We start from the raw sequence: 25830 nt of genomic DNA, 5'->3' as shown, positions 1-25830 counted from the left end.
ACTTGGCTCTTTTAAGACTTGTGGACTTGAACTCCCAGAGTTCCTCAGCCAGCAAAGCAAACTTGGCTCTTTTAAGACTTGTGGACTTCAACTCCCAGAGTTCCTCAGCCAGCAAAGCAAACTTGGCTCTTTTAAGACTTGTGGACTTGAACTCCCAGAGTTCCTCAGCCAGCAAAGCAAACTTGGCTCTTTTAAGACTTGTGGACTTGAACTCCCAGAGTTCCTCAGCCAGCAAAGCAAACTTGGCTCTTTTAAGACTTGTGGACTTCAACTCCCAGAGTTCCTCAGCCAGCAAAGCAAACTTGGCTCTTTTAAGACTTGTGGACTTCAACTCCCAGAGTTCCTCAGCCAGCAAAGCTGGCTGAGGAACTGTGGAAGTTGAAGTCCATAAGCGAAGCTGGCTGAGGAACTCTGGGATTTGAAGTCCACAAGTCTTAAGAGAGCCAAGTTTGCAGACCCCTGGTATAAGAGAACACTAATGGGATGATATGTAAATAGGTGGTCCCTATTTTTTCTACTTGCATTTTTACCTGCTTTCGAACTGCTAGGTTGGCAGAAGCCGGGACAAGTAATGGGAGCTCATCCCGTTACACGGCAGCACTAGGGATTCGAACCGCTGATTCTATTATCTGTTATTTCCCCTCTTTTCCTATTTTCGATCCAATTATACCATTTCTCCCATATTGCATAAAAATCTGAATCCATCCGTCCTTTCAGTTCAAGTGTCATTTTGTCCATCTCGGCGCAATCCAATATTTTTCTAATGATTAACTCTTCAGAGGGTGTATTTAGAGCTTCTCCAACATTGCGCAAATGCCAACGGCGGCAAGATTGGCAACTGACTCATGTTTATGACGGTTACAGAGTCCCGGGGGTCACATAATCCCCTTTTGCGACCGTCTGACAAGCGAAGGCAAGGGGGAAAAGCCAGATTCATTCAACAACTGTGCGGCTAACGTAAGAATTGCAGGGATTCCGCTTAACAGCCGTGGCAAGAAAAGATGGGAAATGGGGCAAAACTCATTTCACTGTCTCACTTAGCAACAGAAATTGTAACTCGAGGACTACCTTCATGGCTGGGTCACAAAACCTATCACTAAAATAATAATGTCTTTAGACCGGGCTCTCATCAAAAATATCAAAAAAAAAAATATGGTATGTTTAGTTTCATGAAAAGAAGGACTAGGGAGACATGATAGCAGTGTTCCAAAACCTCAGAGGCTGCCCCAAAGAAGAGGGAGTCAAGCTATTCTCCAAAGCACCAGAAGGCAGGACAAGAAACAATGGGTGGAAACTAATCAAGGAGAGAAGCAACCTAGAACTAAGGAGAAATTTCCTGACAGGTAGAACAATTAATCAGCGGAACTACTTGCCTCCAGAAGTTGTGAATGCTCCAACACTGGAAGTTTTTAAAAAGATGTTGGATAACCATTTGTCTGAAGTGGTTTTCTGCCTATAGGGTTTTCTGCCTAAGCAGGGGGTTGGACTAGAAGACCTCCAAGGTCCCTTCCAACTATTCTATTCTATTCTATTCTATTCTATTCTATTCTATTCTATTCTATTCTATTCTATTCTATTCTATTCTAAATATTGCCGAGCCCTGGAGTGTGAAGTCATTTGCAGTCCAACTGGCGATCGTTCTAATCCTGCGATACTCTTGGCTAAAACAGATGCATTGCTTTCATCAAAGAAAGCTCAAATTGTTACTTGGCGTTCGGCGTATCGGCAGACAGAGACGCAATCTATACGATCAACACAGCTGCTAGAGCAGGCCGATTTAATTATGCCTGTCTTGTACTGTAGGCTGTTTTTGTTTTTCAGGCTGAGCATGAAGCATTTAGGGAAGCTGGTATTTTGGTTTCTTCTTTGTAATAACACATTCCGTCTCGGTTGCAAAAGAGAGAGAGGGAGAGAGGGAGGGAGAGAGAGGGGGAAGGAAGGAGAGAGAGGGAGAGGGAGGGAGAGAGAGAGAGGAAGGGAGGGAGAGAGGGGGAGGGAGAGAGAGAGAGGGAGGGAGAGAGGAAGGAAGGAGAGAGAGAGGAGAGGAGGAGGGAGGAGAGGAAGGAGGGAGAGAGAGGAGGGAGAGAGAGAGGAGGGAGGAGAGAGAGGAAGGAAGGAGAGAGAGGAGGGAGGGAGGGAGGGAGAGAGAGAGGAAGGGAGGGAGAGAGAGGGAGGGAGAGAGAGAGAGAGGAAGGGAGGGAGAGAGAGAGAGGAAGGGAGGGAGAGAGAGGGAGGGAGAGAGAGAGAGAGGGAGGGAGAGAGAGAGGGAAGGAAGGAGAGAGAGGGAGAGGGAGGGAGGGAGAGAGAGGGAGAGGGAGGGAGGGAGGGAGAGAGAGAGAGAGGAAGGGAGGGAGAGAGAGGGGGAGAGGAAGGGAGAGAGGGAGGGAGGGAGGGAGAGGGAGAGAGAGAACAGTGAGCAAATTGCAAAGAGAATTTGAGGTCTCACGCCTGCCTTATTCAGTGAACTGCTGAACAGAAAGATACTGCAAATTGTTTGGCAACCATATGCGCCTCGATATCGGAAAGATTTAAAGAGCTGAGGGTTGGTTGCAGAGGGATGAGATCCAGTTTGTGCAGGATCAAACATGGGTTTTTCTAACCCGTTGGGTTCCAATCCCTATGAGTGCGGCTCGCAGAGACCAACGAGGCTTTTCCGACAACAACGGAAAAATTTTCAGCGTCGAGGGGAAAAAAGATCAAGGAGAGATTCGACCTAGGAATTAGGAGAAATTTTCCGACAATGAGAAAAATCAAGCCATGGAACAGAAGTTGCCTTCGGAAGTTGTGGGCGTTTCATCCCTGGAGGCTTTCAAGAAGAGACTGGACTGCCATCTGTCAGAAATGGTGTAGGCATCGCCTGCTTGGGCGGGAGGGTTGAACTAGATCAGGGGTCTCCAAACCTTGGCATCTTTGAACCTGGTGGACTTCAACTCCCAGAATTCTCCAGCCAGCTTTGCTGGGAATTCTGGGAGTTGAAGTCCACCAGGCTCAAAGTTGCCAAGGTTGGAGACCCCTGGACTAGGTGACCTAGAAGGTCCCTTCCAATTTTGTTGAGCTCCCGTAGTCCCAGCTTCTGCCAACCTAGCAGTTCGAAAGCATGTAAAAAATGCAAGTAGAAAAAATAGGGACCACCTTTGGTGGGAAGGTCACAGCGTTCCGTGCTCCTTTGGCGTTGAGTCATGCCGGCCACATAACCACGGAGATGTCTTCGGACAGCACTGGCTCTTCAGCTTTGAAATGGAGATGAGCACCGCCCCCTAGAGTCGGGAATGACTAGCACATATGTGCGAGGGGAACCTTTACCTTTTAATCTAATCTAGGAAGCTTGAGGGCCAGCCAAGATAGCTCTAGGAGATTGGCGTGTCCCCTTAGCACGATCAAAAAAAGACATGATTGATCTGACTGCAGCTGGAATGGTGCAATCCACACTCTGCCTGTTTTTAGGTGCGTGGGACATCAATTGCCTAATCCTGTTTCGGGCCTGGTTGAAACCATCTGGAGATAAGATGGTTGATCTTTCATCCACCTTTCCTTTCCCTAGGACAGGGGTCAGCAACCTGCAGCTCTGGAACCGCAGGTGGCCTTTTCATCCCTCGGCTGCGGCTCCCTGTCGCCGCCACCATTTTGAGAGGAGCTTCCGGTTACGGGGAGGAAAAGCACGGCGCACCAGGAAGAGACTCTATGGCAGGGGCAGGTTTTCTGGTCAGCTCCATAACTGATACGGCTTGCAGGTAGGACAGGTAGAAGAAAAGGGTTGCCATGCTAGATGGAGACTCTATGGTGGGGGAACTGGACTTCTGGTCGGCTCCAGAATTGAACGGGGGGCTTCTGGTTTAGGACCTTTGTGGCTCTTCGAGTGTTTAAGTTTGCCGACCCCTGCCCTAGGACTAGTTGGTTCTTAACACAATAAAACACACACACACACACACACACACACACAATCCAAAAACACCCCCCAAATTCTGATCCTTCCATATATACATTAACTTTTCTGCAGGAAAAGCAGAAAAAGAAACGATACCACCACTTGCTTAAGATGGGGAAATAATAAGATACCGAAGCGACAGTTAGAAGAGATGGTTGGCCAAGCATCAAAGATTCCTTTTCACCCAAGGTCGCCCTTAGCTGATTTCAAAAAACTGAGAATGACTGAGATAGATGAGGTCCGAGCCACAAGAACTGGAGAACGTAGCAGTCATTCAGATGAGAAACTTACTAAGATTCCTGAAATCCAGCACTTCCTAGTGGTGGCAGTCTGAAAAACAAAGCCGGGATTGGAAGATGAGGAAAGAAATCGGCTTTGTGTTGCAATACTTTATTGGCTCAATGTCCGTCTTCCCCTTGTCTTCTCCAGCCAAGACATTGACATCAGCCATGGCCTGGGTTTAAAGGGCCTGTCAAGAAAGCTGATTCAGCTCAACCTCGTCCCTTATCTCCTCTCCTTTCCTTGACAAAGCCGTTGTCAAAGCTGCAGCCCAGATCTCTAAGCTCAGCAAAGATTTCCCAGGAACACAGCACATTCTATCGACGAGCTCAAAGGTTAAATCAGGATGTTCCCATTTTACCCCAACCGGTTATTCCCCAGCCTTTGCTTGAAACAAGAGAAGAAAAACAACCTCCTCGCCCGAGTAAGACGAATCACTGTGGAAGATTGGATCTGGGAGCTCCTTGTATTTGGATATTATAGGCCACCAGAGATACAGGTTAAAAGGTAAAGGTTCCCCTCGCTCATACGTGCTAGTCATTCCCGACTCATCTCTGTTTCAAAGCCGAAGAGCCAGTGCTGTCCGAAGACGTCTCCATGGTCATGTGTCCGGCATGACTCAACGCCAAGGACGCATGGGACGCTGTTACCTTCCCAACAAAGGTGTTCCCTATTTTTCTACTTGCATTTTTTACGTGCTTTTGAACTGCTAGGTTGGCAGAAGCTGGGACAAGTGACGGGAGCTCACCCCGTTACGCGACACCAGGGATTCGAACCGCTGAACTAGATACAGGTTACACTAGGACAAAAGAAACGGTGGATTTTCAGATGGAACTATACAATAACTCCCAGCTCTCCATGCTTAGGCATGTTTTTTAGAACCTGGAAGCTATGGAATTTGGTGGCCTCTAGAAGTCCATATGTCCCCTATTTTTTTTGAGCACAAGGCTAGAAATCCCAGCAATAGCTGGTCCCAGGTATCTTCGCAGTGTCCGTTCACTTGCATCCATCCAGAAGCCACCCATTGTTCTGAATCAGAGGTGGGTTTCAGCAGGTTCTGACCAGTTCTAGAGAACTGGTAGTGGAAATTTTGAGTAGTTTGGAGAACCAGTAGTAAAAATTCTGACTGGCCCCGCCCCATCTATTCTCTGCCTTCCAAGTCCCAGTTGATCGGGAGGAAATGGGGATTTTGCAATATCCTTCCCCTGGACTGGGGAGGGAGTGGAGATTTTACAGTATCCTTCCCCTGCCACGCCCACCAAGCCATGCCCACAGAACCGGTTGTAAGAAATTTTGAAACCCACCACTGTTCTGAGTGTCTCCATAATGCCCTCGTGAGGCCAATGCAGCACGAGGGGGTCTGAGGACTTGTGGAAAGCTAACAGCATTAAGCGGTTTTTCAGATTTAGTAGCTGGCACTAAGTCAGTGCACGCACAAACCCATCAGGGAGATGGCGTGAGAGACCAGGTGGTCAAAGAAATTAACGACGGTGATGATATCAGCAGGTTTTCTGGTGCTGGCCTGAGAATACTGGCCATCAACACGCTTGAGCAAGAAGATGATTAAAGATATCCACTCTAAAACAGACTGCTGGGTTTTTGTGTGCCTTGACGGCAGTGAAAAACCATCAATTACAAGACTAGAAAGGTGTTTTTTTTTTTGTGCAGCCAGTTTTCCATCATGGGAACAGACTGCTAAACTAGATGGATCAGGGATCCAATCCAGGGGTGGGTTCTATTTATCTTTACTACCGGTTCGCAACGGGGCCACGCACACGCTCTTGCTTTGCTCGCTCGCACTTCTGCGCATACGCAGAAGCTTCCCGATGACGTCCGGGTCAGTGGGTGGAGCCTCCCACTGGTTTTACTACCGGTTCTAGTCCAAAACAGGGGCAACCCACCACTGGTCCAATCCAGAAAGGGTCTAGTTATGTTCTTATAGGTTTCCCACTCCAGAATTCTCAATGAACACAACCACAGCCTTCCTGTGGGGAGTTGTGTGGTCCCAGCAGGTCTACATGCTACCAAACCTTTCGCTTCCTGATTTGAAATTCTGAGTTCTCAGCTTCTCGTTCTTGCTTTCGGTATCACAAATGCTTGAAGTTCAGCGTCACAGATTTTTACGGAGTTCATGACCCCCCCCCCCCCCCGCGCAATGGATTTACAATACTAGCAACACAGAACTTAAGAAATGAGTGTGTTCACAGCCTGAGAATCTGACACTTTTAGAGTCTGGGACAGGGGTCTGCAACCTTAAACACTCAAAGAGCCATTTGGACCTGTTTCCTACAGAAAAGAAAACACAGTGAGCCACAAAACCCTTCCCGTGCCTGACTATTTCTTGAGCGGCCACAAAACTAGCATATATAGTTGAATGAAACATTCTGTTTTCTTCCGAAACTTTTCTTTGCTTGGATTTATCCATGGTTGAAAAGCTCAATAAATTGTGAGCCGACGGGTGTCGCACATTGGCGATTGTGACGCATATTTTGAGTGACAGGGAGCTACAGCAGAGGGGTGAAAGAGCCACATGTGGCTCCAGAGCTGCAGGTTACTGACCCCTGGTCTGGGATAACCCTTGCTCAATATTGCAACTGGGGGTGGGGGTTGGGAATCCAATTCAAATTAAATCTCAGTTCTCCAAATCAGCTACAGCAGAAAGAAGATAATGCTGAAATTCATAAGTGAATTCAACTAGCCAATTCATAAGTGAATGCAACTAGCCAATGGATGGCTAGTTGAAAGGTCATAGGATCCCTCAAGAAAGATGGAATTCATGCAAGAGAACAAACCCAAGTTAACAAAACATGTGGTGTCCAAATGAATAAACCATAATATGATAGCTTGGGTTAACCTAAAGGGTTAAAGCAGTGGTGGATTCCCACAATACAGTCAGTGGTGGGATTCAAATAATTTAACAACCAATTCTCTGCCCTAATGACCAGCTGGGTAGGTGTGGCTTGGTGGTCATGTGACCATGTGGGCATAGCCAACTCAACGTCACTCAGATCGATGGGCACTTCGTCTTAACTGTTACAATGTAATAAGGGTTAACCAAGAGGCAGTTTCTGTAGGCAGGGTAATAAAGATTAAGCTAGAAACAACACCAGAATGTTTCCTTCCTGCCTTCCTTACTGGATTAACCCTGTAAAGTGGGGGAAAAAAACAAAATAAGATTTCTTCCAACAACCGGTTCTCCGAACTGCTTAGAAAGTTAACAACCGGTTCTCCCGAACAGGTGTGAACCGGCTGAATCCCACCACTGAATACAGTGACTCCCAATTTACCCTCTTTCAACCAGATCTAGCATGCTGTGTGGACCCAACCTATATGTCTCACTTCCTGGAACACTCTCACAACCCTTATATCTTCCCCTTTAACCAAGAGCATCTTCATTTAGGGGGCTGGAGGCTAAAACATACCAAGAATGATTACAGGAGTTGGGTTAAAGGACTGAGGTGACATGATAGCAGTCTTCCAATATTTGAGAGGCTGCCACAAAGACAAGGTGGTCAAACGATTTTTCAAAGCACCAAAAGGCAAGACAAGAAACAATGGTTGGAAACGAACCAAAGAGAGAAGCAACTTAGAACTATGGAAAAATTCCCTAATGTTGAGAGCAATCAACCAATGGAAGTTGTAGGAGCTTCATCACTGGAAACTTTCAAGAAGAGACTGAACAACCATTTGTCTTAAATGATATAGGCTCTCCTAAGGGGTGAAATCTAAAATTTTCCCCTACCAGTTCTGGGGGTGTGGCTTGGTGGGCGTGGCAGGGGAAGGATACTGCAAAATCTCCATTCCCACCCCATTCCAGGGGAAGGATACTGCAAAATCTCCATTCCCATGCCACTCTGGGGCCCGCCATAGGTGGTATTTGCCAGTTCTCCAAACTACTCAAAATTTCTCCAGAACCTGTCAGAACCTGCTGGATTTTACCCCTGGGTCTCCTGATGGAGCAGGAGGCTGCAGTAGAAGACCTCCAAGGTCCCATCCAAACTCCATTGTTCTATGTTCTATTCTACACAGAATGTCTGGGGGCGGGGGAATGCAATTGATATTGATTTTTTAAAAGAACAACCCAAGGTAACTCTGAATTTGGGATTTCTCCAGAAAGAGAATCCTTGCACCTTGTGGCTCCCCTGTTGTTGTGGCCCACCAGTGGCCAGCGGAGCTGGCAGAAGATTCAGACAGTGAGGAGGTTGGGGAGGAACATGCACCAGTCCTGGAGTGCTGGGGAAGGCTCTGATGAGGACTCTGCATCGGGAGGAAGAGAGGGGGCCAGGGCCATCTCACAGTTATCAGCTGCCTTTGCAGTCAGACATCAGTGAGGCAGACAAACAGCTGGAGCCTGTTCCCAGTGTGTGTGCGCGCAGAGTTGCGAGACGAAGGGAACAGCTAAAGAACAAGGTTCGACTTGGGAGTAAGGCCACAGGTGGACGATGAAGGTCCCCTCCCAGAAGGAATAAAAGAGGAACGAAAGGGGAGTGGAGTTTGCAGGAGACAATTAGTTCATTCCTGCATTCTTGCCAAATATTGCAGCGTCTGAAAGATATCGGCCTGGCCGCTCTCCAAGCCTGATAAAGGTTGGTAATTGTGAACTATCTTGAAAGACTGTGGGGGAGGAAAGACTTTGCTGGAGAGGAATTCACTGTCAATTAAATAAAAGGGGTTTATCGGGACGAGGACTCTGCTTCGTGCTGCTGGGGAAGCCTAGGTGAGAACACCTGCTTAGACATGCCTTCTTGTCCAGGAACTGAATATCACTGTGGCTAACTGCCCTCTTTTATTGCTAAGGTAGGATGCAACATGGCCCTGTATGATGCCAAAGTTCCCCTTGCACACAATGTTCTTCTGGCAGGGGAAAAAAATATCCACAATCAGGCCAAAAATAATACTGAATTTAGGAGTTTCAAGGAAGAAAACAGACTGGGAGATAGATTTGGCCGCCTTCCCAGCTGTGCTGCATTGCAAGTACCTTCATGCCCATGTGGGGAGTGGATTCTGGGGATTGCAATTCCCAGCCCCATGTAAAGCTGCCTTAAAGCTATTAAAAGGAAGAGCTTTGAAAAATAAAAATAATCTTTTTCCCCCCCCATGCAAGCACAAGTACCCATGCAATCCACCTACACACCCCACAAGAGGTGCGGTACACAATGCAAAGCGCTGTGTTAATAGGTTCAAATATTAACAAGACCATTCGTTTCCAAGTCATTAGTTCCTTTTAAAAGCCACCCTCTGCATCTGGAGATCATGCGGAAACAGATTTTACAGCAGCCACCCCCAATCTGGTACTCTTAGTGTAGAGAAGTACAGTTCCCATCATCCCCAGCACCTCTTTCTTCTCCAAAAATGCGCATTGGGAAATTTTTGGTAAAGGTTTTCTGTTGCTTGACAGCTGTTTGGAAATGAACAGAGAGCTCGCTTGACGCACTTATGTCAAAGGAGATTTCGATTTTAAAGGGCATTACATTAATTTTACATGCTGTATAAAAAATGTGTGAGGAGAAAGTATATTCACAGTGGGAAACATCTAAAAAGTAGAACTTGATTCAGGGTGGGGAAAAAAAGTGAGCGGAATTCAGCAGCATACTTTGAAACCTTTTAGCCAAACGTTATGTCAATATTTTACCCTAACATTTGCAGACCTTTAAAGAGATGATAATCAATAACAAACATATACGCACTTCCTTTTAAGTTACTGAAGAGCGTTACACAAAAGGAAAATAAAACGAAGAGTTGTAACATTTGTAACCAGATGACCTTCCTAAGTTTGTTGTAAGTTCAGTTTCAGAGTTCGGGCTTCTCTTTGGTGTATTATATTTTGGCTTTACACTTTTATTTATTTATTTATTTATTTTTATTTTTTTTATTTTTTTTATTTATTTATTTATTTTGTCACAACAATATATATAAGCATCACACAAAAAGATAATATAGTATATAAACATATATATGAGGAAGTATTAGGAGGTATAAGTATATCTTTATTTTATTTTATTTTATTCAATTTTTATACCGCCCTTCTCCCGAAGGACTCAGGGCGGTGTACAGCCAAGTAAAAATCACAGTATAAATATTAAAAGAAATTAAAACAAACATATTATAAGGTGGCCAAATTTAAAACGAATTAAAATATTAAAATATAAATAACCCCAATAAAATTTTAAAATTTTAGGCCAGTCCCGCTTGAATAAATAGGTGCATTTTCAGCTCGCAGCGAAAGGTCCGAAGATCAGGCACTTGACGTAAACCAGGGGGAAGCTCGTTCCAGAGCGTGGGAGCTCCCACAGAGAAGGCCCTGCCCCTGGGGGCCGCCAGCCGACATTGTTTGGCAGACGGCACCCTGAGAAGGCCCTCTCTGTGAGAGCGTACGGGTCGGTGGGAGGCAAACGGTAACAGCAGGCGGTCCCGTAAGTACCCGGGTCCTAAGCCATGGAGCGCTTTAAAGGTGGTAACCAAAATCTTAAAGATTTGAGCTGGTGAGCTGCATTGCTGTTGTTTGGCTTCGTGTTTGTGGTCGTGCTACATCTTCGTAGCCAAAGAACAGCAATGCAGCTCACCAGCTCAAATCCCCCTGCAACTCAGACTAATCTGAGCACAACCAAGCCCCCACCCAAACAGGACACACCCCCAGCCAATCAGAGCACAAAAAACCCCCATCCAATCAGAGCACAGCCAAGCTCCCACCCAATCAGTTCAAACCCCCACTAGCAGCTAAAAAGGAAGAAACAGCTGCAATCACACATTGCTCCCAGAAGCACGAAGCTGAAGCCTGAAGATGGCGAATGAGACTTCGTCGAAACGTTGCCAAGACACTTCCAATTTTATGGAGAAAATATATATATATATATGAAGAAGAAAAAAAGAAAAACAATAGGACAGGAACGGTAGGCACATTTGTGTTCTTATGCACGCCCTTTATGGTCCTCTTAGGAATGGGGTGAAGTCAATAGTAGAAAGTTTTTGGTTAAAGCTTTTGGGATTATGGGAAGAGACCACAGAGTTAGGTAAAGTGTTCCAAGCACTGATGAATCTGTTACAGAAGTCATATTTTCTGCAATCTAGATTAAAGCGGTTAAAGAGGACCCAGATTGTTGGGGGCAATAAATTGACTTTGTGTATAATATACAAATGGATGAAGACTATTGCTTGACATAGTGTAAGCCGCCCTGAGTCTTCGGAGAAGGGCAGGATGTAAATGCAAATTTTAAAAAACCATTAACTTTTATTAGCAATGAATTCTCTTCTCATTCTTCCATTTCTCTAACCTGGTTGTTTGCTCACGCATTTTCCAAAAGGAAATCTATATAAAACAGGAAAATTGTCAACCAACCAATAGACCAGGGAACTTTTTCCAACAGAAAATATTGCATCTCCTTTTTATCACCAACTGCGATTGCCAAAATAGAATTCCAATTCACTTCCCATAGAAGTGAGGCTGGATGTAACTGACAGATATTCCTTGCTTCACTCCAATTTGTGCTGTTTGGAAACCCCCCTCCCCCGCCCCCCTTCATCTCAGCTGCTGTATATCCAGATCTGGGCATCACATTTTAAGAAGGATCCAAACAACCATGCACAGCTGTCAAGAGAATTATTAAGGAGGACTGGAAACGAACTGTAAGAGTAATTTAACGGTGGAAATAATTCATAGAGGAGTGACTCAGTTTGCTGATTATGTTCAAGCAGAGGCTGAATAGCCAGCTTGCCTCTGTTGTCTGCTGTAATCTGTGCTGAATAGAGAATTGATAGATGTCAAGGACCCTCCTGATTCTGACTCCATAATCCAATCAACAGCATTTCAAAACTTGCAAACGCAGCGATACAGGATCACTGCGCTACAATGATATCACGACTGAAAGGTAGCATCCCACCCAGGATCTGACAAGCACTGAATTGAGCAGCAAACTAATCTCAATTTTTTCTTTAGTAGATGCCAAGAAATTCTCCAGACCCTGACAAACCCAGGAAAGCTTCAAAGGAAAACTGCAAACTCAAAGTCCTCCCTACCCTCCACCTTCCAGTTTCCAAGTCATGTGAAGAAAGATCAAAGCTACTGGGTGGCTTCAATTCAAAGAAACAAACATTTGGAGTTGCCCAAAGCCAACGGTAGATATCCCAACAAGTTAATTCTCTACTGCAGATTATTTTAGCTGCATATCTCCACTCTGGACTAAACAGGAGATGCAGTATAATCATTGGGTCCTTGATGCTCTCTGAGCTTGCTGGTTTTCTTGCAGATGTTTCATTACCAAACTAGGTAACATCATCAGTGCAGCACCAAGCACCCTACAGTTTAATCCTGAGCTGGAAATATTCTATCAGTTTCAGGTGTAATCCAAGCAAGACAAAGTGTCTAATTAATTCAAAAGGCAATTAATGCCAGAATTTTATGCCAATTCTGGCTCTGGATGGGGGTAGGACTTTTCCTATAGGGCAACCTCACAATCTGGAAGGTTACCTGGACTCACAGAAGATCAAGAAGAGGCCATGGCCAGGAAGAACTTCACCCTGCTTCAACCTTTCTCGGAATGTCACTTTGCTAAATAAATAATTCCCTCAACACTGTCAAACTATTCACTAAGTCTGCATTACTATTATTATTAGTCTTCTCATAGTTCCCATCACCCATCTCCTTCCACTTATGACTGTATGACTGTAACTTTGTTGCTGTATCCTTAAGATTTATATTGATATTGTTTCCTAGCATGATTGGATTGCTTATTTGTACCCTATGACTATCATTAAGTGTTGTATCTTATTATTCTTGACGAATGTATCTTTTCTTTTTATGTACACTGAGAGCCTATGCACCAAAGACAAATTCCTTGTGTGTCCAATCACACTTGGCCAATAAAGAATTCTAATCTAATCTAATCTAATCTAATCTAATCTAATCTAATCTAATCTAATCTAATCTAATCTAACAGGAAGGGGTGACTCTGGTTACATTTACTGATGTCACCTCTTGAATCGATTACTATAATCCACTCTACAGGGGGATAACAGATAACAGAAGAACAGAGTTGAAAGGGACTTTGGAGGTCTTCTAGTCCAACCCCCTGCCCAAGCAGGAGACCCTAAATGATTTTCGGACAAATCTTTTCTTGAAAACCTCCAGTGATAGAGCACCTACAACTTCTGAAGTCAACTCGTTCCACGGTTAAAATATATTATATCAACAAATATTTCAGATGAGGAGGTCTCTATCTCAGGGGTCTCCAAGCTTGGCAACTTTAAGACTTGTGGACTTCAACTCCCAGAGTCTGGGAGTTGAAGTCCAAAAGTCTTAAAGCTGCCAAGCTTGGAGACCTCTGCTCTATCTAATAATCAAATGGATCCAACATCTAATATATGTAAAAAAGAAGAAAACAATCAGTCAATAGGTTAGTCCGAATATTACACTAGTCTTCAAGTCCCCCTGTTAACTATCTGGTATTGTATTTAACATGTAGAAAGGGGTGTGTGTGTGTGTTGTGTATGTGTTCTTCATCCCTACACAATGTTCTTTACCTAGATCATTTACTCTTAGGAGGAAAAGAATATGCCTATTTCCAAAACAAGCACTGGGCCACAAGCTGCCCATCATCACCATTTTTTTAAAGCTTGTGAAGTCATATCATCTCTTTCCATTTTATTCTTGTTTTCCTTTTTTAAATGCCTTTTTTCTTCCCTCTGTTATTTCTCATAATTACTCCATCTCCACCACCACCCCCCCCCCACCACCATCATTATTATTAAAAAATATGTTTCTCTTTTAGGGGAAACAATAAGGGGAAAGATATCTTTTTTAAAAATGTTTTTTTTTTAAAAAAAGTGCATATCCAGAGATGTGAAAAGAAGGGAGTTACACGTAGAGAAACAGTTTAGCTCAAATTAATCTATTTCCACATTCCATTTCTCGGTGGCTGAATCAGCATCAGCTCAGCCACTTCCAGTTCAAACCAGATGAAACTTTGCAGCAAAACCGAGAATCAGTTTCCTCCTTGGCAGGCACCCGATCTCTCTCTCTCTCTCTCACTCTCTCACACTCACACAGACTCTGCCCAAGCATTGTGGCAATGTGGCCAATCACAAGAATGTTTCGCTTCAATTCTTATCTCTTTCATACCTATAATCATCTTGCTTCTTATGTAATCCAAGGAACAGGGTGGCAGCCAGGAAAAAACAATAAGAATTCTCTCCTCTGCCTAATCTCTCCCTCCTTCCCTCTCTCTCTCTCCTTCCCCGCTTCCTTCTCCCCCCTCCCTCTCTTCTCTTTCTCTCTTTCCCCCTCTTTCTCCCACTCTCTCCTTCCCTCTCTCTCTCTCTTCCTCCTCTCTTCTCTTCCCTTTCTCCTCCCTCCCTCCTCCTCCATTCCGCCTCTCTTCCTCTCTCTTTCTCTCCTCCTTCTCTCTCCTTCCTCTCTCTTTCTAGCTCTTCTTCCTCCCCTCCCCTTCTTCTCTCTTCTCTCTCCCCCTCTTTCCTTCCCTCTCTCTCTTTCTCTCTTCCTCCTCCCTCCCTCTTTCTCTCTCCCTCCCTCTCTCTTTCTCTCTTTCTCTTTCTCCCTCCCGCTCCCACTCTCTCTTCCTCTCTCTTCCTCTTCCTCTCTCTTTCTCTTCCCCCCTCTCCTTCCCTCTCCCTCCTTCCCTCTCTTTCTCTCTCCCTCCTTCTCCCTCTTTCTCTTCCTCTCTCTCTCTCTTTTTGAATTCAGTTCTATCCGATTCTCAGAGACTGCCCTGCGGTTTTGTAGGCCAGGTTTTCCAGAAGTGGTTTGCCATTGCTTCCTTCCTAAAGCTGAAGGAGGAGGCTAGCCCACACCTGACTAGGTGCCCAAGGCAGAACTAGAACTCACGGTCTCCTGGTTTCAACCCTGGTGCCTTAACCATTACAGCCAAACTGGTTCCCCACTCACCCACCTGATCTCTACCCTCCCTTTAAAAGTGTTTCTCCCCTGATCGTTCCAAACCCAAAAGAACAGCAGCATATAAGCCACGTTTGGCGGCTCATCTTCATCTCAGTCAAGGCTAATATTTTGCAGCCTTGGCTACCTTAAGATGTTCAACTCGCCATGCAGGTAGGCCTTGACTTGCAACAGTTCCTTTAGTGGCCGTTCGAAGTTACAACGGCGTTGAAAAAAAAAAGCGACTTGTGACCGTTTTTCACTCTTACGACCACTGCAGCATCCCCCGTGGTCACGTGATCAAAATCCAGATGCCTGTCAACTGACTCATATATATGACGGCTGCAGTGTCCTGGGGTCACGTGATCTCCTTTTGCGACCTTCTGACAAGCACAGTCCACGAAAAACCCAGATTCACTTAACAACCGTGTTACTAGCTTAATGACCGCAGTGATTCACTCCTCCCTAGTATGGCTTCCAAAGCTGACAGGCGTCCCCCCCCCTCCCCCACAGAAGAAAACACATCAACTGTGGCAAAAAAGGTTGTAAAACAGAAGGGGGGAAAAATCACTTATAGCAACGGTCTCCCTTAGCAACAGAATGTCTGGGCTCCATTGTGGCCGTAAGTCGAGGACTACTGTACGACTGGCTCAGGGATTCTGAACTGGGTTGAAGTCCACACATCTTAAAGTTGCCAAGATTGGGAGACACTGATTAGGATCTAAGGAGAATACTCCTCAATGAAGGAACCTGTAGTGCTATCGAAAGCAAAAAATGCAAAAGTCCAGCCATCTAAAATGACATAATTTTACCTCTGGAGTGGAGCGGAGTATAGTAGAGCAACATTTCTACCATTGTTTTAAGCACAGCAAAGGTTAAAGTATAGGAAACAACAGTGTGGAACCCAGATGGGGGTTACTAGTGCGTCATGCATTTCCACTGTGAGATTGCCTATGCTTGGTCAGTCACAGTAACACAGTTGGAGGGGACCGTGGAGGTCATCTAGTCCAACCCACTGCTCACACAGGAGAGGTCTATACTAGGGATTTAAACCCCCGACTTTTCTGATCGACATGCTCAGCGTCTTAGCCGCTGAGCCACCTAGCCAGGTCCACTACAGTAGGCTGGTTTGTTTTTCACATCTCCTGTCCTTCGTGATAATCTTCGCATGGGGTGTCAGACCACAAAAGAAGGCCAAAGGTCAAGAGACCCCTGTTTGTTGGAGGCTCGATGTCGGAGAGACTCAAGGAAGTGAAACATACCATTCTCGTTGTTGTCTACCTGTCTGGCTACAACGTAAGTCTGCATTCTGCTCATAAACACGATATTTCGCAGGGCTCACCTTTCCCACAGGAATGCAAGTCCTTAAAAGGCTATCCAGATTTCAACTGCTACTGATTTCTACTTTTGGGAGAAACGGAGGGGGAGGGACCTTTCCTCTCACCCACTTTCAATTGGACATAGCAAACCAGATCACCTTTCTCCCCCCCCCTAACCTGGAGGTGATCCCAGTAGCTGGCTGGAAAAAACACATGTGGCCAGAGGTTCAATCCGCCTAAGATCTCTTAAACCAATAGGTCACTTCATTTTATTTTGGTGCGTTGCTGCTTTGCTTTGAATAGAATAGAATAGAATAGAATAGAATAGAATAGAATAGAGCAGAGCAGAGCAGAGCAGAGCAGAGCAGAGCAGAGCAGAGCAGAGCAGAGCAGAGCAGAACAGAACAGAACAGAATAGAATAGAATAGAATAGAATAGAATAGAATAGAGCAAAGCAGAGCAGAGCAGAGCAGAGCAGAGCAGAGCAGAACAGAACAGAACAGAACAGAACAGAACAGAACAGAACAGAACAGAATAGAATAGAATAGAATAGAATAGAGCAAAGCAGAGCAGAGCAGAGCAGAACAGAGCAGAGCAGAGCAGAGCAGAATAGAATAGAATAGAATAGAATAGGAATTCTTTATTGGCCAAGTGTGATTGGACACACAAGGAATTTGTCTTTGGTGCATATGCTCTCAGTGTACATAAAAGAAAAGATACGTTCATCAAGAATTCTAAGGTACAACACTTAATGACAGTCATGGGGTACAAATAAGCAATCAGGAAACAATATCAATATAAATCAGCTTTCTGAGTCTGGTCTCATAGAATAAATCACAGGGCTGGATGGGACTTCGTCCAGACAGAACCATTGGGGTGGAAACTGGAAAACGATGCTCATCTCCCCCAAATAACGCCACCTTTTCCCCAGGAAAGTCAATGGATGATTCCGAGTGAACTTTTTATGCTGCAAGCAGCATTTACCCCTTGGAGTTTTCTGCCGGGGATTCTCACCAGACTGCCTAGGCCAGGGGTCTCCAACCTTGGCAACTTTAAGCCTGGTGGACCTCAACGCCCAGAATGCTGGGAGCTGAAGTCTGCCAGGCTTAACGTCATCAAGGTTGGAGACCCCTGGCCTAGATGTAGGACCATGTTGCAGTTGAGAAAGGGAATGTATTCATAGATGGTAAAGTAAACTAATTCTACAGCCTATTTTGGGCTTCACCAAACATCCCATTTGGAAGTGCCAAATTAGAACCGCAGCTCAATCCCAAGACTCCAATACCATACCAAAAAAAATACAAAAAAGAAAACCCCAAAAACTGTCTACTATTGACCTCACCCCATTCCAATTATCCAAGAAAGGCCAGAAAGAGCCTCCAATCCTGCAAACCGTATCCTCCTGCAAAGTTCCCACCATTCACCCCACCCCCTCCCCGCAAAATTCTTCCTCTCCCCCTCCGCCTCCCCCAGCCACAGTAAAGGCAGAGAAGCGGTTGACTCCAAAAGCCAGCTAGTCTCCTGGAGAAGGTTGACCAGGGGAGGGATCGGAGGAATAGGTTCTCCCCAAACCCCCCTCCCCTCCCCACCCCAGCCCACCCCAGCCCAGCCGGGAGCTCCCTCCAGGCATTTCCTCCAGCGGTGGGGGCTTGTTTTCCACTCCCGCGAATCCGTTTCTGACTTCCGCACCACGCGTCATGTTCCATCCAGGCTGTTTTGAAGCGCTTTGCCTTAAGCGGCCGTCCCCAAACGTCCCCTGTAAAAACCCAACAGGCCAACCTGCCCGTTGGCCGACCCAAGAACCCAACCCAACCCAACTCAACTCAACCCAACTCAACTCAACCGGGCCTGGCTTTGGCTTTGGCTTGGGGAGAAACAGTCCCCTTCGTTTCGCTCCCTATCCAAGGCGCGCGCAGGTGCGTTGGGCTGCCCCTCGCCCACCTTGCCCGAGACGCCCCCTCCCCTCTCACCTCGACCCTGGGCTTGCTCTGCAGCAGGTGCTCCAGGTAGAGGTCCGAAAGCGCCGTCCTCATGCTGCTGCTGCTGTTGTCCCCGCTCCGCTCGGATTTCAGGGTCATGGTGCAGCGGGGGTGGGTTGGCGGAAGGCGCACGACTCCGGCTCTGGCTGGCCCCCGGGGCGAGAGGCGATCTTCTCCGGCGCTTCCCTGCGCGCTTCAGCCGGCCGAGGCGAAAAGGACCGAGCAGCCGCCAGGCGTTGGGAAGGGAACCGAGAGGAAGGAGGGGTTGGAGAGCTGGGCCCGCCCGCTCAGCCGCCGGGAGGGGCCAAACGGGAGGGATCCCCCCCCCACGCCTGGCCGCCCGGCTCAGCTGCGGCCGCTCCTTGCGCGATTCAGTTCATCCCGGGCATCCGCGGGGCATCGGGCAGAGGCGCAACCGCGCAAGCATCAGCGGCTGGGCCCGCCCGGTGGGACCCTCTCGCCGCTGTCACTCCTCGTCCCCTTCCCCACCGGGGTGCGTGCAGGCCTTGCTTGCGAAGCAGAGGGAGCTCCCGCGCGAAGTGGGGGTGCCGGGCCACAGGGATAGGCTTCGCCTACCAGCCACCCTGGTTCCACGGGGCTGTGTTTCTTTTTTGTAAAGCGGGGTTTATGGCTTCCACAGTGCCCCCATCTCAGTCAATAAAGCATTGGCTTATTGTCTCAAAAGTGCTTTGTTTTTCAAAAGGCTATTGGACTTTCTGGTTTCTTTCTTTGAAGATGTTTGGCTTCTCATCCAAGAAGCTTCTTCAGCTCTGACTGGATGGTGGGAGAATGGAAGGATTGATGCTCCTTGTAGACAGCTGGTCATTTGCATCCTTTTAGAGGGTCCTTGAAGCCCTTGGAGGTTTATCTGTGTCCTCAGGGTCACCTGAGTGGTGCAAATGGGTGTGAAGCTTTCTTGGAACTGTTGAAAGGACTGTGTTGTAGATTGGAGATTGAAGATGTCGTATCTCCCCCCTCCTCAGTTGAGGGAGGGCTGTTCAATTTTGACATAGACGGCCTCTTCGACTCCTTTTCCAAACCAGTGGTCCTCTCTGCCCGCCTTCCATTCCCCATCCTTCCATTCCCCGCCATCCTGACTGGATGCTTCAGCTCTAAATGAGCTGAAGAAGCTTCTTGGATGAGAAGTGAAACTTCTTCAAAAGAAAAAAAACAAGAAAGTCCAGTGACCTCTTGAAAAAAAAGCCTTTGGGACAACCATGACCTCTGGATGAATGAGAATCTCCACAGACATATAGAACAGAACAGAACAGAACAACAGAACAGAATGCTTTATTGGCCAAGTGTAATTGGACACACAAGGAATTTGTCTTATTGGTATTGGCTTATTGAGTACACGAAGGGTAAGCAAGCTGTGTTTAGTGCAGGGGTCTCCAACCTTAGTAACTTTAAGGCTTGTGGACTTCAACTCTCAAAGTTGAAGTCCACAACCTTAAAGTTACTAAGGTTGGAGACCCCTGGTTTAGTGTATAGTATAGTCCTTAGATACCAGCTGGGGGTCCTACTGCCTGTCATCCTGAGATCCACCTTTGCAAAAATGAGAGATTACCAGGGTTGTTGAGAGTTTGGGTCATGTTTCCTTGGGCTGGCCTCCAAGTAAGCTAAGTCATCTGGAGTTTTGCAATCACTCTGCAGTTACTCCAAGCCTGCGTAACTCCACCGCACCCCTATTGTGCTCATCTAGCAGAGCACCTGGAGCAAAGTCATAACCACAGCACCTGGAGTGAAATAATAACCTAACGATAAAAAGTCAGATCTTTACAATCTTTCAGAATCAGATGTTTTGTATCCGCCTGTCTGGAACCCATACCTCATTTCGGACATTAATACAATTGAGCATGTCCAGAAATATTTTACAAGAAGAGTTCTCCACTCCTCTGATTACAACAAAATACCTTATGCCACCAGACTTGAAATCCTGGGTTTAGAAAATTTACAACTCCGCCGCCTTCGACATGACCTGAGTTTAACTCATAGAATCATCAGTTACAACGTCCTTCCTGTCGAAGACTACTTCAGCTTCAATCGCAACAATACACGAGCACACAATAGATTTAAGCTTAATGTGAACCTCTCCAATCTTGATTGCAGAAAATATGACTTCAGTAACAGAGTTGTTAATGCCTGGAATGTACTACCTGACTCCGTGGTCTCTTCCCAAAATCCCCAAAGCTTTAACCAAAAACTATCTACTATTGACCTCACCCCATTCCTAAGAGGTCTATAAGGGGTTTGCATAAGAGCAAAAATGTGCCTTCCGTTCCTCTCCTAATGTTCCCTTTGATCGTATCCAATTTCGTATAGTTATTACATACACATGATTACATTTATTTATTTATTTATTTATTTTATTTGATTTTTATACCGCCCTTCTCCCGAAGGACTCAGGGCGGTGTACAGGCAAGATAAAACCAGCAATACAAATCTACAAGTTAAAATGTCATTTAAAAAACTTATTTAAAAATTAGCCTGAAATTAAAATTACCATAAACTAAAAACCCCGTTTAAAAATTAATAAAATTTCCTATTAAAAATCCAATTTAGGCCAGCCCCGCGCGAATAAAGAGATGTGTCTTTAGTTCGCGACGGAATGTCCGAAGGTCAGGTATTTGACGTAGACCTGGGGGAAGCTCGTTCCAGAGTGTGGGAGCCCCCACAGAGAAGGCCCTTCCCCTGGGGGCCGCCAGCCGACATTGTTTGGCGGACGGCACCCTGAGAAGTCCCTCTCTATGGGAGCGTACGGGTCGGTGGGAGGCATGTGGTAACAGCAGGCGGTCCCGTAAGTACCCAGGTCCTAAGCCATGGAGCGCTTTAAAGGTCGTAACCAACACCTTAAAGTGCACTCGGAAGGCCACAGGTAGCCAGTGCAGTCTGCGCAGGAGCGGTGTTACATGGGAGCTACGAGTAGCTCCCTCTATCACCCGCGCAGCTGCATTCTGGACTAACTGGAGCCTCCGAGTGCACTTCAAGGGGAGCCCCATGTAGAGAGCATTACAGTAATCCAGCGAGAGGTAACGAGCGCATGAGTGACTGTGCATAAGGCATCCCGATCAAGGAAGGGGCGCAACTGCCGAACCAGGCGAACCTGGTGGAAGGCCCTCCTGGAGACGGCCGTCAGATGATCTTCAAACGACAGCCGATCATCCAGGAGGACACCTAAGTTGCGCACCCTATCCTTTGGGGCCAATAATTCGCCTCCAACAGCCAGCTGCGGCTGCAGCTGACTGAATCGGGATGCCGGCATCCACAGCCACTCCGTCTTGGAGGGATTAAGCTTGAGCCTGTTTCTCCCCATCCAGACCCGTACGGCTTCCAAACACCGGGACAGCACTTCAACAACTTCATTGGGGTGGCCCGGGGAGGAAAAGTACAGCTGGGTATCATCAGCGTACTGCTGGTATCTCACCCCGAAACCACTGATGATCTCACCCAGCGGCTTCATGTAGATGTTGAACAGCAGGGGCGAGAGAATCGACCCCTGAGGGACCCCACAAGTGAGGCCCCTCGCGGTCGACCTCTGCCCCCGTCAACACCGTCTGCGACCGGTCGGAGAGATAGGAGGAGAACCACCGATATACGGTGCCTCCCACTCCCAATCCCCCCAACCGGCGCAGCAGGATACCATGGTCGATGGTATCGAACGCCGCTGAGAGGTCTAATAGGACCAGGGCAGAGGAATAACCCCTGTCCCTAGCCCTCCAGAGATCATCCACCAATGCGACCAAAGCTGTCTCCGTGCTGTATCCGGGTCGGAAGCCGGACTGGAACGGGTCTAGATAGACGTCTTCATCCAGGTATTGGGGTAGCTGTCGCGCCACGGCACCCTCTACAACCTTCACAACAAAGCCAAGGTTGAGACTGGACGATAATTACCTAAAATAGCTGGGTCCAGGGAGGGCTTCTTAAGGAGGGGCTCACCACCGCCTCTTTCAAGGCGGCAGGGAAAACCCCTTCCAACAAAGAAGCGTTGATAATCCTCTGAAGCCAGCCTCGTGTCACCGCCTGAGTGGCCAGTACCAGCCAGGAAGGACACGGTCCAGTAAACATGTCGTGCCGCAGCCTCCCCAACAACCTGTCGACGCCTCGGAGCCACAGGGTCAAACTCATCCCAAATGGGCTCAACAAGACGTGCCTCCTCTCCTCGCTTGGATCATCCCAAATTCGGTCCAGACCGTCCCTCAGCTGAGCGATTTTATCGATAGATAACCACTAAACTCCTCGGCTCGTCCCTGCAGAGGGTCATCCGCACCTCCTGATGTAGGAGAGAGCGGTCACCAAACAGGGCGGCCGGGCGGTTATCTGCCGACGCAATGAGGGTGGAGGCATAGGAACGCCTCGCTTCCCTCATTGCCACTAGGTAGGTCCTAGAATAGGATCTAACTAGTGTCCGATCAGCTTCGGAGCGACTGGACCTCCAGGTGCTCTCCAGGCGTCTTCTCCGGCGTTTCATCTCCCTCAGCCCCTCGGAGAACCAAGGGGCCGGACGAGACCTACGCCGGGGCAGGGGGCGCAAAGGCGCGACACGGTCCAAGGCGCCCGGCGCGGCCTGTTCCCAGGCCACGACCAGTTCCTCAGCCGTGCCGTGGGCCAGTTCCTCAGGGAATGGCCCAAGCTCCGTCAGGAACCTCTCAGGGTCCATCAGGCGCCTGGGACGGAACCACCGTATAGGTTCCGTCTCCCTGCGGTGGTGAATGGCGGTTCGAAGGTCTAGGCGAAGGAGAAAATGATCCGACCATGACATTGGTTCCGTTACTAAATCATCTAACACCAGATCATTTAACCACTGTCCAGAGATATAAATCAGATCCAGTGTGCCTCCCCCCGTGTGCGTAGGGCCATCATTTACTCGAATCAGGTCCAAGGCCGTCATGGAAGCCAAGAACTCCCGAGCTGCCGTCGATGACAAGCCAACTACATTTATGCTTATATATCGTATAGTTATTTCATGCTTATGCTTATATATACTGTTGTGACAAATAAATAAATAAAATCCTTCACCAGCTAAAAGCAGTGGTCTCTTAGGGTAGCAGGTTTGTGTTAACTGATGTTCATTCAATTCCCTTGGCTTTGATTTTAAGCAGGGTTGTCCAGCCTTAACAACTTTAAGATTTGTGGAGTTTTGACTCCCAGAATTCCCCAGCCAGCATGGAAGTTAATTCTGGGAGTTCAAATCCAGAAGTCTTAAAATTGAATGAGTTTGGGGCCCTGGCAGGTTTAAAAATAAACAGAAGACAACAATGTTGGCGAAGAATATGTCCTTTCAGGACAATGATAAAATCGGGTTTTAGGGTCGAGAAAAAGTTGAAATATATAGGGGTTATGTTGACAAACACGAACATAAAACTGTTTGAAAATAACAATGTTCCTCTGCATTTATCACTACTGGGAAGAATCTGTTTAATTAAGATGAGTATTTTACCAAAGATGCTTTTTTAAAATTTCAGATGTTAGTACTTACATCCAAGGGTGAAATCCAGCAGGTTCTGACAGGTTCTGGAGAACCGATAGCGGAAATTTTGAGTAGTTTGGAGAACCGGCAAATATCACCTCGGGCTGGCCCCAGAGTGGGGTGGGAATGGAGATTTTGTAATATCCTTCCCCCAGGAGTGGGGAGGGAATGGTGATTTTGCAGTATCCTTCCCCTGCCACGCCCACCAAGCCACACTGCATCCATCAAGCCCCACCCACAGAACCAGTAGTACAAAAATCTGGATTTCGCCACTGCTTACAGCCGATGATAATGGCAGAAGGGTATTTCTAGGTTTATATGGCAAGAGAAAGAACCCAACAATTAGTTAAAATTGTCAAAATTGGACCCCTCTGATTTAAAGCAAGCCGTTGTCACTTATAACCACAACTTGGGTCATTTGTAAGCTACAGCTTATGGCTTTGGCGCCTTCGGTGTAGCTGGCCAGCTATGGTTCATTCAGACTCATGGGTTAAGCAAACAGTTGCTTAGTCACAAGCTGTGAAAAACCACAGTGGCTTGTGCTGCAAGGTGCAGACCTTCCTTAATAACAAAAGAACAGATGTTTCATAACTGGCAACTCATCCATCTTTCTCTCCTGAATGGATTTTCCACGGGAAGCAAAATCATTGGCATGGAAGACCAAATCTGAGCCGCCTTTGTGAAATTCTCCACGAAGGAATTAAGGGCAATTGCGCAATGAAATAATTGCTTGGAAATTTTCGTGAAACTGATGCAACTACAGCTGTTGTTTCACAGCTGAGAGGGTTACATGCTTGTAATCCTGAAGGAAACCTAATGGAAAAAAAAACAAACAACAACCACAAAGCTCACACTGGAATTGCTGTGGGTTGCGTTGTAAAATCCCAGTCTTTTTCAGGACCTTGTAAATGAAGCTTCGCATTTGAGGGGCCTGTTCTTCAACTATGGGAATCAAGTTGAGTACTGTTTCAGGGTTACTTTTATTCAGACTGCATTACTTTCATTCTGAGATAATAGCAAAGGTTGGTCTGTTTTGTGAAATTATCAAACAAGGTCGTAGACGGCAAACCAAGGATATTTCCTGGAACTTAGAGGACAACATTCCGCACCTTGAAAAGTCTTCAGGAGGTGGGACGGCAAAACACCAATTTCCTTCCAGAAGCTGTATTTCAATCCAGAAGAACACTGAGACGAGACAAAAATATAAATAAGGATTTGAAGTAATTGCACAGCAGTAGCACTGTTTAAAATAGTATAGATGCAAGTCTGTTTTTTAACCTTTGTTTCATGGCAAGTGGAGTGGCAGGACAACTGCACTGTATCCAATATACTTATGTCTAAACAATCAAAATATATTTAGAATAAATAAATAAGGATTTGAAATAACTGTACAGCACTAGCACTGTTTAAAATAGTATATATGCTAGTGTGTTTTTTAACCTTTGTTTCATGGCAAGTGGAATGCCAGGACAACTGCGCTGTATTCAATATATTTATGTCTAAACCATAAAAATATATTTAAAATATATGAATAAATGAGGATTTGAAGTACTTTTAAGACCCGTGGGAAATGCCTCTACATTTTCCTAGCTGGGTTTTGAAGAAATTTTTGCTATCGCTTAACAAATATATATATATATATATATTTTAAAAACTTTTCAGCCACCTATTCTTGTCCTTTTAGCTCTCTGATTTCTTTTTCTCTTCCTCGCTCTATGTTAGTTTGTGATTTTTGTTTGTGTTTGTGTTTTTAAAACTTCGAATAAAATTATACGCTAAACAAAAAGTGGGTGTTGCTGAAGGTATTTGGCCTGTTTCAAACCTATCACCCACATGTAATATTTATTTATTTATTTATTTATTTGTCAAACACAACAGTATATGTAAGTATAAGCATGATATAACTATACGAACTGGATACAATCAAAGGGAACATTAGGACAGGAACGGTAGGCACGCTGGTGCTCTTATGCACG

At 46.3% G+C, this 25830-nt stretch overlaps 1 protein-coding gene across 2 annotated transcripts in view; it reads right to left on the bottom strand.

Annotated features, from left to right (window-relative positions):
• Positions 1-18628, bottom strand: part of MPP1 (MAGUK p55 scaffold protein 1) — a 39459-nt gene extending 20831 nt beyond the window's left edge. The window contains exons 1-2 of one of the 2 annotated variants that reach the window (XM_058196735.1): positions 18379-18628; positions 4217-4255 (exon numbers count right to left, since the gene is read on the bottom strand). In XM_058196735.1, the coding sequence (XP_058052718.1) occupies positions 4217-4255; positions 18379-18486 (147 nt within the window). In that variant the 5' untranslated portion in view covers positions 18487-18628. The remainder of the gene's footprint in view (positions 1-4216; positions 4256-18378) is intronic. The other variant, XM_058196736.1, reaches the window with a different exon arrangement.
• Positions 18629-25830: the final 7202 nt, after the last annotated feature.

This window comes from Ahaetulla prasina, chromosome 11 (assembly GCF_028640845.1).
Source record: "Ahaetulla prasina isolate Xishuangbanna chromosome 11, ASM2864084v1, whole genome shotgun sequence".
NCBI lineage: Eukaryota > Metazoa > Chordata > Lepidosauria > Squamata > Colubridae > Ahaetulla > Ahaetulla prasina.
The sequence above is the reverse complement of the archived record's forward strand: the minus strand, read 5'-3'. Positions and strand labels throughout refer to the sequence as shown.